We start from the raw sequence: 17,131 nt of genomic DNA on the forward strand, positions 1-17,131 counted from the left end.
AGATCTAAGCAGATTATGTAAAAATTGATTAGGGGCATCGGCCAGGGAATCTCCTGAATGTTTTTATTGGAAGCACACACACAAATCTGGTGATGGTGTTCCCACTTGCTAATGAGTAACTGACAAACTAAAGCAGTGTCTTCAGAAATCTTAAAGAGTAAGTTAATTAAAGGTCGAATCTAGAGGAAGTCACTGTAGCTGTCAAGATTTATTTCCTTCAGCTTGCAGTTGAGAAACACGAGGAATGAAGAGAGAATATATTCAGAAACATGGATAAGAAAATAATTTAGTTCTCAGATTCTCACACAGTGACCCATCTGCTTAGAACACATTGACTATTAATGATTGATTCCAAATCCATTTCTATAGCAAATGTGTATAGGGTGCCTATAGTGTAATGGACACTGTAGAACATTTTGCACATCAAAATAGATTACAATAGATAACTGCATTGACCATCATCTAGGTAGTAATACCTTTCTGTAATCCAGTGACTGCTTTTTTAAGCATTTCGCTAAAATCAGAACATATCAGAAGGCTGAGGCAAAATGTGCTTCAGAATTATATTTACCACAAACATCATGCTCTTTCCTTCCTAAGGCAAAAGGAGCAATGTTCTTCATTTACGAAGTAGAATAATAATAATAACAACAGTAAAATCCATTTTGGCACCCCCAGTTGCCATGGTAACAAAATGACAAGCGACCTTGATATGTTTTCACTATGTATCGATAATAAGCTAACCATTTGGGAGCATTCATTCTCTTTAGACATGTCCTTTGAGCAGAAATACTATATGCTTTTATTAACTTATGAAGAAGGTGTTATTCATACAGTACTTAATTTGGTAATTATTCAATATGTTGTTTTTTTTTTAAGAAATGAAGCGATCAGAGATAAAGCAAAGACTCAATTTAGTAGCATTTCCTCCGTTTCCTTTCTATTTATTTTCCCTTTGGAGGAGTGGTCCAGGAGACAAAGAATGAAATCTATAAGCCATAATCTGGATAATAAAATTTCTTTTGCACTTATCTAAACACCACTTAGGAGAGTTCCAACCAAATATAGAACAGCATTAGAAGAGGAGCTTCAGCTTTTAGCTATATGATGAATCACCTGTATTTCCTCTTTTATTCTACTAGCTTCCACTCTATTCCTAACACAGGGGGATAACTTTCTATTACTGGTGAGTCTTGCTTCATTGTCACCTCTCATAATCCTTTGGGATGGTAACTGAGTTGGGAAAGTAACTATACTTATTTCAGCATAAAAATGTTTTGCTGTTTTGTAATTAGCTAATGTAGATAATGCTGCTGTAGACATCAGGTTGCATGCATTCCTTTGAATCAGCATTTTTGTATTCTTTGGGTAAATAACCTAGCAGTGCAATTGTTGAATCATAGGGTAGTTCTATTTTTAACTTTTTGAAGAACCTCCATATTGTTTCCCAGAGTGGCTGCACAAATTTGCATTCCCATCAACAGTATATAAGGGTTCCTTTTACCCCACATCCTCACCAAAACCTGTTGTGTCTTGTGTTTTTCATTTTAGCCACTCTGACAGGTGTGAGATGTTATCTCACTTGTGGTTTGACTTTGACTTTCCCTTATGATGAGTGATGTCGAGCATCTTTTCATGTGTCTGTTGACCATATATATGTCGGGGTACCTGGCTGGCTCAGTCGGAAGAGCATGTGACTCTTAATCCTGTGGTTGGAAGTTTGAACCCCACATTGATTGTAGAGATTTTTTACAAATAAATATATAAATAAACTTCAATGATGTTTTAATCCAAGACCACAAACCTAAATTATTAAAACCAAAATAGAATACAAATGTTCTGAATTCCAACTTTGAAAACCTTTCTGCTACACCATGCTTACACTTCCCTGTTTTAAAAATTTGGGGTGATATATATGTCTCTGTGTGTGTACATACGCTAGTCATCAGAGCCTATCATGCACTGTCCTATTTATCAATCCTGTGAGAGTAACCTTGAAAGTTCAAAAATACCTGTATTGGGCACCAATGTGTAAGCCAGTTGACCTAAGCTAAAACAAGCAATATGTGAAATACGTAAAATTTCTCTTTAGGAATTTAGTGATTCTTTCCAAAATATAAGTAGGTTCTTGCTGGCTCCCAGAGATCTTTCGCCAAGCCAGCATTCGCCCCTGGGAAGCCTGCAGCCCTCAACTGTTGTCTATTTCCCCTCAGATCCTTATGGTTTCTCTCTCTTTCTCTCTGTCTCTCTCTCTCTCTCTCTCTCTCTCTCTCTCTCTCTCTCTGTCTCACACACACACTCTCTCTCTCTCTCTCTCTCTTTCTCTTCTCTTCAAGCTTTTGCTCCATTTGTGTAAACTAACAGTTAAAAATCTAAGTAATTAACCTGCTAATAATCCATAGGTGAAAATGATTTATGGTCATTTATTAGAATTTAATTATTTATAGCATATTATATAACTTACTTTTTAATTATGTTTTGTTGTTGTTGTTGTTGTTGTTTACTCTCTGTTTCTCTTTGGTAGAATATAAGTTCCACAAAAGAAAGGGTCCTACTTTGTGTTATTCAAAAATATATCCTCAGTATCTTGAATAGTGCTTGGCATATAGTAAGTGCTCAATTAATATTTGTGGCAAGAATTCATGTGGAAAAAAAATCCAGGGTGTCATCTCTGCTCTTCCAAACAACAATACTTAATATAAATATTTTTTTTGAGTGCTTCACATGTTCCAGACATTGTCTTGATTTGAAGAATCCTTGATTGTTTTTCATTTCTTAGTTTCAAATGTCTTGATTTCAAATCAACCAAAATGCTACTGGTATTAACCATATTTTATAGATAGGAAAACTAGAGTTATACATTACTCAAGGTAATACTGATAGCAAATGGCAGAGCTCCACCAAACCCAGGCAGTTTCATTGCCTGGCTCACATTCACATCTACTATAGCTTATGTTTTAAAGATAGTTTCTGTTTGGTCTAAACCAAAGAGTAATTCTAATGGTGGAAATTTTGGGGTACCCAGAGAGGAGAATGCCACATGACAAGCTCAAAGGAAGATATTTCTTAAGAGGAAACTTCTCAAATTATTTTCCTCACATGTTCCATAAAGGAAAGTCCATCCTGAGACTCTACAACCTGGCATGCCAGAATCGCCTTTTATTGTCAATAATAGAATCTTAGATTTTTCTGACTTTTTAAACTTTCAGTATTTTCCTCTCCTTATGTTTTCAACCAAATCTCTTGACTAGAGGTCAGCCTCGTGCTTTCCCAGGGTAATTGGGGAGTGCAATGATAAACTAAGAGGGGGAGGCAGTCACAACAGTGACATAGCCAGTACCAGGTCCAGGAGGGCAATTTTAGAACAGAGATAGTACAGAAGGGAAGGACAACATTGTGGAGGTACAGGGCACAGAATTTGCCAAATATTTGGAGATGGGATAAACAAGTGAGGGACAGACACCCCGATTGTGACTCTGAGGGAAAGGTTCAAAGCATGTATGGCTAGAATAATAGTGGTGACATTAACAGAGGAACAGGATGGAGAAAATATGTTTTCATTATGAAATTTTCCTGAAATGCTGAGTCCGATTTGCCACCATAAGGATAGAATAAAGTATTTTTCAGACATGAAAAGAAAATGTAGCTTTTGTGAAAGCTTTTGACAGAAAGCTTCTGGCAGATGTGCTCTGCCAAAACGAGGGAATAGACCACAAAAAGAGACATGGGATCTGGGAAAAGAGCAGTATGACACAGGGAAGAGGCAAAGTGAATCCCCGGGATGATGGCAAAGATGATCCCAGGATGACAGCTGTGTCATGGGACAGCAGGTCTGGATTGGAGCAGGTTAGAGGCTCCAGGAGCAATTTCTTCAATAGGATAAACCTGATGAAATATTAAATATACTTGTATATGTTAAAAGTTGATTTATCCAACAAGGAAGGTGTTAATTAATGGAATTCTCCATTAATATAAGGGAAATTGGAAATGGAAACACTAAATCTAGAGTAAACAAAAGTTATGCAAGAAAGGAAAATTAGTCTACTACCACATCACAAGGTTCAGGTGGAAATAGATTTACATACTGTTGTCATTGTAAACACTAAGTAGTCATCTAAACACAAGTTTGTGCTATTGGGAGAATGGGAGGGGGAGAGAGGGAGGAAGTGAGGTGTAGGAAACATGGGCAAGAAACAGCTAACTCCTCATTTGCTTTACCAAGAAATCGGGAAATAATAGCTAAAGTAAAACACATGCACAAAGATAAAAGGGAGGGGGCACATGGGTGGCTCAGTCATTTAAGTGTCTGACTTCAACTCATGTCATGATCTCACTGTTGGTGACTTCGGGCACCACATTGGGTTCTGTGCTGACATCTCAGAGCCTGGAGCCTGCTTCAGATTCTGTGTCTCTTTCTCTCTCTACCCCTCTCCTGCTCGTACTCTGTCTCTCTTTCTCAAAAATAAATAAACATTAGAAAGAAAAAAAGAAAGAAGGACATCATAAATAAATTATTTAAATGGATGGAGGTAAAAACAAAAGAATCAGCTAAAAATGTTGAGTCTTTGCCTCTGGATGAAGGGAAGGTTTTGGGGAGTGGTGATGACAGTCTGCTTTTATTCAAATACTGAGCTCTGTAGAATGGTTGACTTCAAAATATCTGCATATGTAACTCTGATTTTAAAAAAGAAAAAAAAAACTAACCTGCAAGAAAGCAGAAGAGAAAGGATTCATTTTAGCAAGATAGATGGATGATTCCAATTAAGGGTGAGAATGCCAGTAACGAAAGTACAAATTAACAAACTTTGAGAAGGGGGTTCTGGGTGGCTTGGTTGGTTAATCTAGAATCTTGATTTCAGCTCAAGTCCTGATGTCACATTTTGTGAGTTTGAGCCCCTTGTCGTGCTTTGCACTGACAGTGCAGAGCCTGCTTGGGATTCTCTCTCACTCTCTTTCTCTGCCCCTCCCCAACTCATTCTTGCTCTCTCTCTTTCTCTCTCTCTCTCTCAAAATAAATAAACTTGGAGTGCCTGGGTGGCTCAGTCGGTTAAGCATCTGACTTCAACTCAGGTCATGATCTCCCGGTTTGTGCGTACAAACCCCGCATTGGGCTCTGTGCTGACAGCTCAGAGCCTGGAGCCTGTTTCGGATTCTGTGTCTCCCTTTCTCTCTGCCCCTCCCTGTTGGCACTTTGTCTTTCTCTGAAATAAATAAACATTTAAAATGAATGAATAAATAAACAAACTTAAAAAATAAGATGAGTTTTGGGGAATTTGATTTCAGATTATCTTTCTTTACCACAAAGAGAATGCACTAATGTCTTCTGTTGAAAGTGACAGCTGTTGAGTACTAGAAAATGGTCTGATTGTGACAGAGAAGGAAGACATATAAAAGGATTGCCAATCATCAGTTGAATCAAACTGATATTAGATAACCTGAATTTGTAGGGTGCTTTCTCAGGGGATGAATGTCCACTGTTTTCTGGAGCAACTAACAGTCTATGAATGAAATAGCCAATATTGAACTTGGGAGATTATTAGGAGTGGGGGAATGGTGAAGGTGAGCTAAAGGAAAGATGGGATTCTAGGTTGTTTAGAATTTAGAGTCTTTAGAATTTAGAGAGGGAATTGAAGCCATATTTGGTGAACATGAGGGAAATTAAAAGAGAACAAGAGCCTGGGGGTTATAATTATAAAAATGAAGAGGATGAGAAAAGAAGACATGAGATGAATGTCAAAGATGGGAATTGTAGCATTTGGAATTATAGTATAGAACTTCTTCAAGCCACAGTGAGGTAGGTGAGCCCCCCATCCAAATAGCTTTAAGCAGGTCAGTAGCAACAGGTGACACTGATGTAGCCATTAGGAGTCTGTACCCCAAGGCAAGAGTTCAGTCGCATTGTCCTGAGGTGCAGTATAGAGATGGAAAACCTACCCAGTGAACCAGAGTACTGATGGTCCTTCCAAAAGATCACAACCACAAACATGTCCACTAGAGTTTGGCGTAGTCAAGTAATTCCAGTCCAGAAGCAAACTCAGGAACTGGCCTCAAGCATGTGGTCCTGTGCTCATATTGTGCTAGGAATGCATTACCGCACTGCAAGCACTTAATTAATCAAAGCATGTAGCTTCTGAAATATGCAGATAAATTAGTAAGGAAAATGGAATCTTTGTTATTCTATTTTTCTTAATGATTAGAGTGTGTTCTAAATAAACAGAAAACAAATTGATTGCCAAAAACTATGTTAATGTGCTTTTAATTCACAGGGGTTAAGCATGTAAAACTCAGGATATTGAAAGTTAAGGTTTTCATAGAAACATTAATTTGACAACACTGTGCATATTAGGTGTGGGAGGTTTATATTGTATAGCATAAAAGCGGTAGGAAATATTGCAAAATGTGGCTCAGTTAAACAAATGAAGTAACAAATTTAGGGGAAAGTCATTAAATGTGATTATGGAAAAAAATTGTTTTGCAACCTCCAAAGAAGGGTTCTAAAATTTAATTTTAGAAAATAATGCTTTCAAATCTCTTCAAAAAATGTTTTCAATGGAAATTATTCATTTTTATACAAAATCAATTTCACTAGCACATTGTATATTCTGGCATGAGTTTATGCCTTTCATCTGCAGTTCAAATCTGATCCTAACAGACCAAAAGGAGAACCAATTGGCTATTTTCATGGTCTAGTTGATAAAGATTTCATAGACTGAAAATTAAATTTAAGGGTTTAAAATACTTTTTTTAGTATATGGAGAATATGGAGGAAATTTTGAATGTGAACAATCCTGCCAATGTATTAATACTTGCTTATATATATCTGCCCTTTGTTTATTTCTATAAACTATCTGCCTGTATGCATTATGGAAATTCCAATCTGACCACACAAAATGTTTTATTAGGTGGCATAGAAAAAGAAGAGAATTTAGGGCATGTTCAGAGAGGGAAGTGCACCAGAAAACACACCCACAACCTTTAATATGTCTCTATTTTGATTCCTGCCTTATGAACTGGACAGCAGATCTGGAAGCCTGACTTCTCTAGCACAGATGCACTGAGCCACAGGTTGATATTTCTGTCACCTTGGCCACAGATGTCCCATTTACCCTGTAGGAAACAAGAGTGGTTGACCCATGAAGCAACCCCTCAGAGCGTTTAGCTTCCCAGTTCAGTCAGAATTAAAGGCAATAATAAAGGAAAGGGAAAGGAAGGGAAGGGAAGGGAAAGAAAGGAAACTATTACTGGAATTATAATACTAACTCAATTATAATTATCACCAATTCCAATCATTATTTAATTAATTTTAAGTAATAGTAAAGATTTTGTATTCCTTTAAATCAAATATAAGTTATTTTGGGGGGCCAAGTTAACAAATGAAAACCAAAAGTACCCTTACAAAGGAGCAGATCATGAAAATAGAAAGATACATTGACATGCTGCTAACATTCCTATTTTCCATTGTATTTTATGTCATAGCAAGGCAATCTACAGAACAATAAAGGTTTATTCATAGAAGTGAGATATGTAAATTCCTGAGCTAGCAGACTTCTGGCCCAATATTCAAACGCCCCTTCAAAAAAGGGCACAATGGTCTGCATTTTCCACTGTAAGAAATGTATGCAATTGCATTCCATGGCAATGAACTCTTTATAAGCTTGATGAAGAAGAATGCTTTGTATATTTACTTTAATCTTTACCCATGCTATTTTCTGTTTCCAAACAAACAGAAGGACAAATGCAGGCTGCCAACTCGCAGGATGTACAAACAAGTGTTATTGAATATTCAGAAGTATGGTGGTATTTCTAAAGTTCAACACAAATCACTTAGAGTCTTTCTTTTGTTTTTAATTTTTCCTTATTCAGGCACCACAAGGCCACATAAGGAGGGTGAGGTCCCTGGAGTGGACTATATTTTCATCACCGTTGAAGATTTTATGGAATTGGAGAAAAGTGGTGCTCTCTTAGAAAGTGGGACTTATGAAGGTAAGCACAGCTCGTCTGCTAAATTTATTCCTTGTCGCATCACATTTTTCTCTGTTGCTGAAATGCGTTAGGATGCCAGATTACTGATAAGCTACTGCTTTTGGTTTGAGAGCTTTAATAAGGTAATTTTAGAAACATATTTTCTAAATAAAAAGTTAGGATACATCTAGATTAATTCTACTCTTAAGATGCTGAGAGATATGTATGTGCCCACTGAAATATACTTGTGATGGCCTCCTGAGACTAAGCTGTGATCTTCCAAATAAATTATCTTCATCTTTAGATAACATCTCAAAGAGCACAGGACTTGAGTTGCAGTCCTGTCATTATCTCTGTGTGTTTTTTTTTTAGTTCCTTCACTTCACTGGCCTTCACTTGCATCTCATGCAAAATGATGAAGTAGGAAAATATGAGGAAATATGATCTGTGCTTGCTCTCCCAAGCTCTACTGCAATAGAAAAGTCTCCTTGTGTACTCAAGTCAAACATGAACAATAGATGACACTAAAAGCTTGAATGTAGGAAGTATCTTTCAGTGGAAAGAGCACTGTAACATGAACCAGAATCTGTCTCAGTTCCAAATCTGGCTTTATTACTTATCCACTATAAATACTAAATAACTCTGTTGGTATCTGTGAACCTCAGTAGAATTATCTGTAAAAGGAGAACGGTAGCATTGAAAAACACAAATAAATAACATGTTGATATGATCACATTTATACATTTAAGTGACATCTACAGGCATGTAGTTTATATCTAATGGAATTATGTATTTCATAGCCATTGTATGTGTGAACTATATTTGTATATATTAGTAAGTTCAAAGATGAATCCAGTTTTACTGTATTAAAAGTAATAGTGATTGATATTAAAAACAAAAGTAATAATATATGCATTGCTGCTTAGTCAATCAAATATTTGAGGTCTCCCATTAGCAAGTAAGTTGGGTTCATTAGTAATTTGACCCTCTACTTCCTCCTTCACTTACTTGTAGATGCCCAGTGGACTAGAGTTACTTAAGAACTTAATATTTTATATTGTTAGAAATATTAAAATATCTTCTTTTACTTTGCATTCCTAAGGCAATTTAGGCTGAGACATGTGCCTACATTATGGCTAAGAGATTTAGTTGCTTATTGCCACATTTATAGGAAATAGACAAAAATACCCAGGAAAAGAAAATGGTTTTACACATGAGTATTGTTTCTTGTTCATGTTGTCAAAAATAAGTAATGATGGAGGTTGATTGAAAATATTTTAAATGTAAAAGCTGTGTTGCTCATATAAGCTGCTTAAACTATATGAAAAATAACTATAAATCATAGAAAGTACTTATATCAAAGAAGTCAGAGTAAATAAACAATAAATTTTGTAGCATATTTTCTTGTGAGTTTTGTGACATTATTTAGTGGCATTCATTAGTTTGTATGTCTGCCAATAATAATGTATTTAATTACCTTATTTAATATTATATATGTAACATACATAAATATAAATATATGTTATAATATAAAAGCAAATATAAATATTATATTTATATAACAAAAAACCCAGCAGCTTAACATGCAGGAGCATCTCAAAAGTAGTATGGTTAAAAATATGACCTTTTCTTTTTTTTTTAAAAAATAAAGACTCTGTTAACTGTATAGAAGGTGAAAAAAAATTAAACCAAATATTCATGTTAAATCTCTAGTACTCTCAGGATGAAATTTAATAGCAATATTTTAAAATAAAGTAAATTTTAGGTTCCAGTTAAATTTTGAGGAAACTATCCTGAAACCATAAAAATATAGCCAAGTTTCATGAGCCAGGGTGGGTTGTCTTGAATCTTTTTCAGACATCTTTTCAGTATTGAAAGTTTAGTTTGCTAAAGTTTGGTGCCAGCTTGTTAATTGCCTCCACATGCATAGAGCTGATCATTGACTAAAAAGACTTTGTATATATGACTTTGTGGAATCAATACCATTGCTTACAAATACACATGGTATACTTGGTTGAAAACAATATTCCTTTTTCAGGTCACATAACCGTCTGGGCAGACACCTAGGTAGCATTCTCAAATCTCGGGATCTTCAGATTTTCTTACAATTACAGCTGAGGAACCAGTAGAATTGACTTTCTAATGAAAATCACTATTATTCCTTCAGGACTGATCATAAACTCAAGGCTCAGGGCTACCACTTAGTGTGTTATTTGTCAAGGAAACCTGGGGAATGCCTTTTCTGCTGTCGATGCTTTCAGAATATACAGAATAACAATAATGTGCTCCTTAGCCAGACAAAGAAAAACCTGAGAGCTTTTATATTTGTCAAACTTCCATGACATCAATCTCTCATAAGATTTCTTCAATAAAATCCCAGTTTTTCTATGTTATATATTCTCCTTTCTGCAGTGTTTGGACCATTGCTCCCTTTCCTTCTCCTTGCTAAAACATTTTCATGCCTTCTCAGTACTCTACAGCCTTCAGCCAGACTAGAAAATTCATCTTTGATATCTGTGACTCCACTAAAGAAAGTAAGAAGAAATTGGGTTACGCTTAGTGGCTTTTTTTTTTTTTTTGGCGGGAGGTGTACTCTCAGTGTTAAGGTTATAGATCTTTTAGCTATGTTAGGTCTGATTCCAACCCAGAAACAAGAATATCAAGACTGCTAATGCAATTGGAGGTAGGGAGATAGTCTCTGCTTCTTCTTGCTCATAAATACTTACCAACTTGTGCATTTCTTGTCAGGGACTGTGACCCCATTCATTTTTGATTAGCAAAGATCAAGAAAATCCTCTATAAAATGTCTAGTTAAGATGCCTGTCATTGAAGAAACCAGTCTTATAGCGTTCACCCCCACTACACAGTTTCAGAACAGGAAACATCTACCTGAAAAGTAGTTGTGAGGAAGAATACATTTTTAAAGTATTTCTCATATGTATGCATTTTTGTCTCACTGTCAATAATTCTAGTTTTAATCTTGGTTAAAGATGTAGCTAAAATGAAAGTTGTCCTTTGATTAGAAACAAAGTAGACTTTCTTGAATTGCAGATCTGCCTCCTAGAAATTGGCTCAAATTACTCGCCCCAAAAGAGCAATTCTTTTATTTACCAGGACTGCAAGGAAGGCCTTAGTGTGTGTGAGTTACTATCTATGGTTATGCTCCATGATCCTAGACACAGTTTTAGCAGATTCCTTTTCTCCGCAGCACCAACTCCTCACTCTGTCTGAGCACCTCATTTCAGTTTGTTATACAACAGCTGCTGAATGCCCTTGTATGTAAGTGGCCCAGAGGATTTGGTTCTGGTGGACCATCAGGTGTTGGTAAACAGCCTCTTTTCCGTGACTTGGATGATCTCATCCTTATCTTTTCATATTGAATCAAGTTTAAAATTAAGTTAATAGAACAAAGCCCAGTGGTGAGCCTGATGTAAAATCAAGTAACACAACACTATGAATCTTTATGTCAGGACTGAAGATGTAGTCTTCATGTGAAACAGACCACAGAGTTCTTTAGTTAAATACAGATAATTCCTTTGGGATTAAGGTCACATGCAGGTATAAGTGAGACACCAAGAGGTAGGATTAAATGAGTTGATCTGGTAATCTAAAGGGTAAATAGATAATCTAAATGCCTGGAAGGCAACATGTCTTTGGGAACTGTCCAAAGTGCTGAATTAGCCATGGCTCTAAATCAGTGAATCCTGCCTGACCTACTTCTTCCAGCTGTCTCGAATGTTACATTCATGGTTTCATTGACCAGTCTTACCAGTTGTCTGCCTCAACCTTTGTTCTAAATGGCATTATTAACTAACCCCATGGCTCCTGAGCAGTTCCTGGAATCTCATTTCACTTAACTCATCTACTTAGATCATCCACAGTCATGTTCCAAGCAGCACTTCTGTCATAACATCCACTACCATATTTTGCTGTTGTGCTTTTAAATGGAGAAATGCTATTTTGCTATCTCTTGAAGAAGCCACTGATCCTAAACTTCAGTGTTTCCTTTAAATGTACATAAGCTCAATTGTAATATTGCCCCAATTTTTAGGAGGACCAATCAAGACGAGCAAATTATTTGGGATTCTAACAGAATATAGTGCAAATATGGCACTTACCTTCATCTCAATTTTATGGTTTCTCCTAATCATGGGCCTTAATATATATGGACTTGAGCCTAATGCAAACAGCACACCTATTTTCTTAAACAGTTTTATTACAGGATTATGAAATTCAATATGTTCACTTCAATATGTACATAAAAGTTTGGTCCTTCTAGGCGTAGCACATAAAATCCTGTAAAAAATATTAAGTATTAAGTACAAATAATTTTGTATAAATGTAACTTAAGCAGTTATATGATGAGAGAAGACATATAACAAATTTTACATAAATCCATTTCATGTCACTAAAATCAGCATCAACTTTTTTGAAAATACCATGGCCTTGATGAAACTATTATTAAAATTTTGAATTGGTGTTTTCAATAAAGAGAGTATTGGATGATAAAGAGATACTGACGCTAAAGAGAAATTATTATGGAACTATAAATAATCTTGAGGAAAACCGTTCTTCTATCAGTCCAAGTTTCTAAATAATATTTCCTGAAGGGCAGATCAGTGCTTACATTGATGCTAAGGTTGTTGTCATTCCAGGAACCAAAATTAAATAAGAAGTGATTGTTTTTCCCTTTCCCTTGTACTCTATTACAAGAGAAAATAATAACCTCTATAACAAATAATAACCTCTATAGCAACAGTAGATTCTTGGAGCTTGCACTTAAGGGATCCAGTTGTTATTATATACCCAGATTATAACATGTTTTTATTTTGATACTTGCTCCTTTTTCTTTTGGCAATATTCCTACCATTGAAGATTCCAAGCCATACATTTGGGTGTTCATTTGAGGAACACAAAACAATACATAAGCTTACTAAATGGTTATTTGAACAATAGAGGAAAACACGTTAGTGCAGTATTACACTTCTTTGGGATCTTATAATGCCAAGTTTTTTTTTCCCTCTGATTTTTTTCTCTGATTCAGTTTGTATTCAGAGTTATGGACAATGTATGATTTTTGCATTCTGCTATGCTCTTGTGTAAAGCACTAAAACTGGAAGTATTATTGTGCCTTAAAAGGTGACAAAATTTCCTTTTGGTTTGGGACTTTTGTAAACCCAACTTTTTCCAAAATACATAATGAAAATGCCTATTTCCAAGTATTTTTTTCTCCCAAAAGGACTAGAAGAAACAAACCAAGCAGTTAATTAACTAATTTTATACAATAATATAAATTATAACTTAAAGACTAAAGTCAAGGAACATGAAATGGCTTGCTTGCTTTTACCTAAAGTACAATATTAACTAGTTTATTGTTAGCCCTACAAATTTTTGTTCAGATGTAGCTAACAGGAACAGGCTTTTTGGAGTATGTCATTAAAATAAAGCCAATATTCATGAGCATAAGACTCACTTCTTCAGCTCTTTCACAACCAATAATGATGATGATACTAGGTAAAGCCTAGGATTCCAAAACTGTAATATTCAGGGTTTAATTAATTTCCTTCAAGCTCATGTCTATAATTACTATGATTTTCTAACTCTTGTAAACATTCCCTATACATTTTTTGAGAGAGAGAGAGAATGAGAGAGCAAGCAAAGGAGGGGTGGATAGGGAGAGAGAGACAGAGACAGAGACAGAGGCAGAGACAGAGATATTCTTAAGCAGGCTCCATGCTTTGCGCATAACCCCATGTGGGGCTCGATCCCATGACCATGAGATCATAACCTGAGCCAAAATCAAGAGTCAGATGCTCAACTGACTGAACCACCCTGGTGCCCCTCCACCTCCCTATAAATTTTTATCTGAAACAAATTGAGAATTCACCTGAAAAAAAGTATAATGCCCTTCATTTAGTGGGAAGAAAAAATGCATAACTTTAAAGTTTTTACTTACATTTCTTTCCACTGCTTCAACACACAGAACCTATTTATCTTTCCTGATTGGATGAATATTTTAAACCTTCTGAGTTGTTCTACTTTAAATTTACTCATTTTGTAGGAGGCACTCAAGAGAGTTTTGATCAAATTGATTATAACAGTCTTGTACATGAGAGCATATGTTTCTCTGAAATATTATCAACATAGTGATGATCAATGGCTCTTGCCATGTCTTAGATTATTTCTTTAAATATAATTTCTTGTCAAATTGACCAACATACAGTGTGTAAAGTGTGGTCTTGGTTTTTGGGGTAGATTCCCATGGTTCATTGCTTGCATATAACACCCAGTGCTCATTCTGACAAGTGCCCTCCTCAATGCCCATCACCCATTTTCCCCTCTCCCCATCAATCCTGAGACTGTTCTCTATATTTAAGAGTCTCTTATGATTTGCCTCCCTCCATCTTTCTTTGTTTGTAACTATTTATTTTTCCCCCATCTCTTCCCCCATGGTCTTATGTTAAGTTTATCAAGATCCACATATGACTGAAAACATATGATATCTGTCTTTCTCTGACTGATTAGTCTTAGATTAGACATACAGACCTTCCTAAAGGAGATTTACCTACCTCAGTTATTTTAGGTGGTGCCTGAATGTCCCCTTCCTGCCAATTTTTTTTTCTTTTCCGGAGACTTGTGTCATAGACCAATAACTTGAAAACTATAACGTAACATCCGTCTCTAAAAAAGTCATTTTTGTATTTGAATTTCAAATCTGAAAAATAAAACTTCCTGGGACATTATTTCCTTATATCTTCTATATTCCTCCTCTGAATAACAGAAGAGTCTACAATCTCATTGACCATGGATCTGTTCTTTCTCTCAGGGGGAATAGGAATCACCAAAATTAGAAAAAAAAAAATAGTCCCGTTGTTTTATTGCTAAGTAAGTATTTTATTTCAAAACATTGATATCAATCACCAGCAAAGCTGGTGATTCTTCACAAAGATCTTCACAAAGATCATTTTATGAATTGTTTTTATAGACAACAAATTCCATTCATGCACAAAACAATATCTGAAATTTTGAGGACTCCATTGATCATCCTGCAAAGTATACAGTTATGCTGTATATGCTGACTAACAATTATGAAGTTACAGTTCTAAAAAATACCCTGATGTCCTGCGTTTTAAAAAAGTAATCATGGGGTGCCTGGGTGGCTCAGTCGGTTAAGCGGCTGACTTCGGCTCAGGTCATGATCTCACGGTCCGTGAGTTCGAGCCCTGCATCGGGCTCTGTGCTGACAGCTCAGAGCCTGGAGCCTGTTTCAGATTCTGTGTCTCCCTCTCTCTGACCCTCCCCTGTTCATGCTCTGTCTCTGTCTCAAAAATAAATAAACGTTAAAAAAATTTTTAAGAAAAAGCAATCATGTTGCAGAAGATTCACACCATATGAAAGCTCTTCCTTGTTGAAGGCTTGGAAACTGGCAATTATGGAAAATCCTTCATAACACTGTATTAAAATTTTATATAGTGAAACAATCTGTCCTTATGTAATAATCAGCTCTCTTAGATCTTTGTAGGCTGTACATGTTTGTAACAACCAGATAAATTTAGGATAAAGTGGTCAATATATCTTGTTTGCATGAGACTATTTCCATGAAAGTTAATTCTAAAGACTCTACAAATGTGAATTTTAAAGGACCAGTAAAAACCTACATTGATATTAATTATTAGTTACAATAAAATGGAGAGTTTGACTTATACTGTCTTCAGCCTATTTATATTAGTTATGCTGGCTTCCTTTCTGTTCTTTGAACAGAACAAACACATTCCTATCCATCTGGGATCTTGAATTTGTCATTTCACTTTCCAGGGCTACTTGTCTTCCAAATAACTAACTACATATCCCATTTTCTCACTTTGAGATATTCATTTAAAAGTTTTTAGGAAACTCTTACCTGGCAACCTTATCCAAAACTGCACCTGCCAACATTCTCCATTCCCTTTCTCTGTTTTGTTTTTCTTTACTGTAGCTACTATATAACTGAAAATACAGTTTGTGCCCATTTGTCTATTTGGTTATTGTCAGTATCCACCCACCTGAATGTAAACTTCAGGAGATCAGGTAACTTGTTTGCATCATTGCTAATTCTTAAGTTTAGAGTGCTCTCTGGCACCTAGGAAGCACTAAATGAATATGAATGACTGAATGGATGCCTAGATTCCTTCCTCAAACCCAACAGTGGAAACCCCTTAATAGAAACCCCATACAGAAATCCACCTTAGCTTGAGACCCTAGAACAAACACATCAACTTCCTAATTCAAAATGTTCTAAGTCAATAGTATGGAGCTGTATAACCCCAATTTGACCTCAGAATCTTGTACTAGATTAACTTTGTATCATAATTGTAATAATTTTAGTCTTGTCTTAATTCTCATCATTAACTTCATGAGTCCCTGTTCTGAGTTCTGATATTTGTTTGTCTCTCAGTACCATACAAACTATAACACTGTCCCCAGAATATAGTTCTTACATTCCTTTAGCCATTCCCAATAGTCTGGGTTTTTTTCACTACAGTAATTCATGGTGTATCAAATCACTCAAAATCAAAACCTAGTAGTCTTGGTCAACAAAACTGTATCTCCCATCAAACCACCTCTCCACCCAAGATTGATTGTGTCACCTAAATACTTCTTCGATTCAGGGTAATTTCCCATTCATATAATCCCTGTCATGTTCATGTTCTCTTTATTTTTTCCAAAAGAATTACAGACTTTTTTGATTTTTCTACTTCTAATACAGAAAGTCCATGAGGAGTTGGAGAACAGAAGTAATGAAGCCAAACCTATAGGAGAGTTAGAAAAGTCCTAGGATATATTGGAAATATGCAAATTCCAAAAGTTATTTTAAAACAAAAAAACTAGTATGTGTGTTCTCTCACTAAAGAAATGTAAAGGCATTTTATTTAATGGGGACATGTGGTACTTGGAATGTATAGGTTATTTCACTAACATTTTCTGATTAGTTTTCAATTAACTATAAAGGAGCATGAGTTTCTTGATTATTCTTTTATTCTTAGAGAATTTATGGAAAGTAAATGGAAATAAAATTTTATTCCATTATTAATTGTACACTGCTAGTAAGATCTTTACTCCCACCTCATCTTTCTCTTTCTTTCATTTTACATAAGGGTGACTTTAAATTTTCTTATACTATGTGAAAGTT

General features: G+C 35.6%; 1 protein-coding gene across 14 annotated transcripts in view; it reads left to right on the plus strand.

Moving 5' to 3' along the window:
* Positions 1 to 17,131, plus strand: part of MAGI2 (membrane associated guanylate kinase, WW and PDZ domain containing 2) — a 1,320,050-nt gene that overhangs the window by 723,046 nt on the left and 579,873 nt on the right. For all 14 annotated transcript variants that reach the window (XM_053218549.1, XM_053218550.1, XM_053218551.1 and 11 more), the window contains one exon: positions 7,864 to 7,983. In XM_053218549.1, the coding sequence (XP_053074524.1) occupies positions 7,864 to 7,983 (120 nt within the window). The remainder of the gene's footprint in view (positions 1 to 7,863; positions 7,984 to 17,131) is intronic.

The sequence above is a fragment of the Acinonyx jubatus genome, chromosome A2 (assembly GCF_027475565.1).
Source record: "Acinonyx jubatus isolate Ajub_Pintada_27869175 chromosome A2, VMU_Ajub_asm_v1.0, whole genome shotgun sequence".
Classification (NCBI taxonomy): domain Eukaryota; kingdom Metazoa; phylum Chordata; class Mammalia; order Carnivora; family Felidae; genus Acinonyx; species Acinonyx jubatus.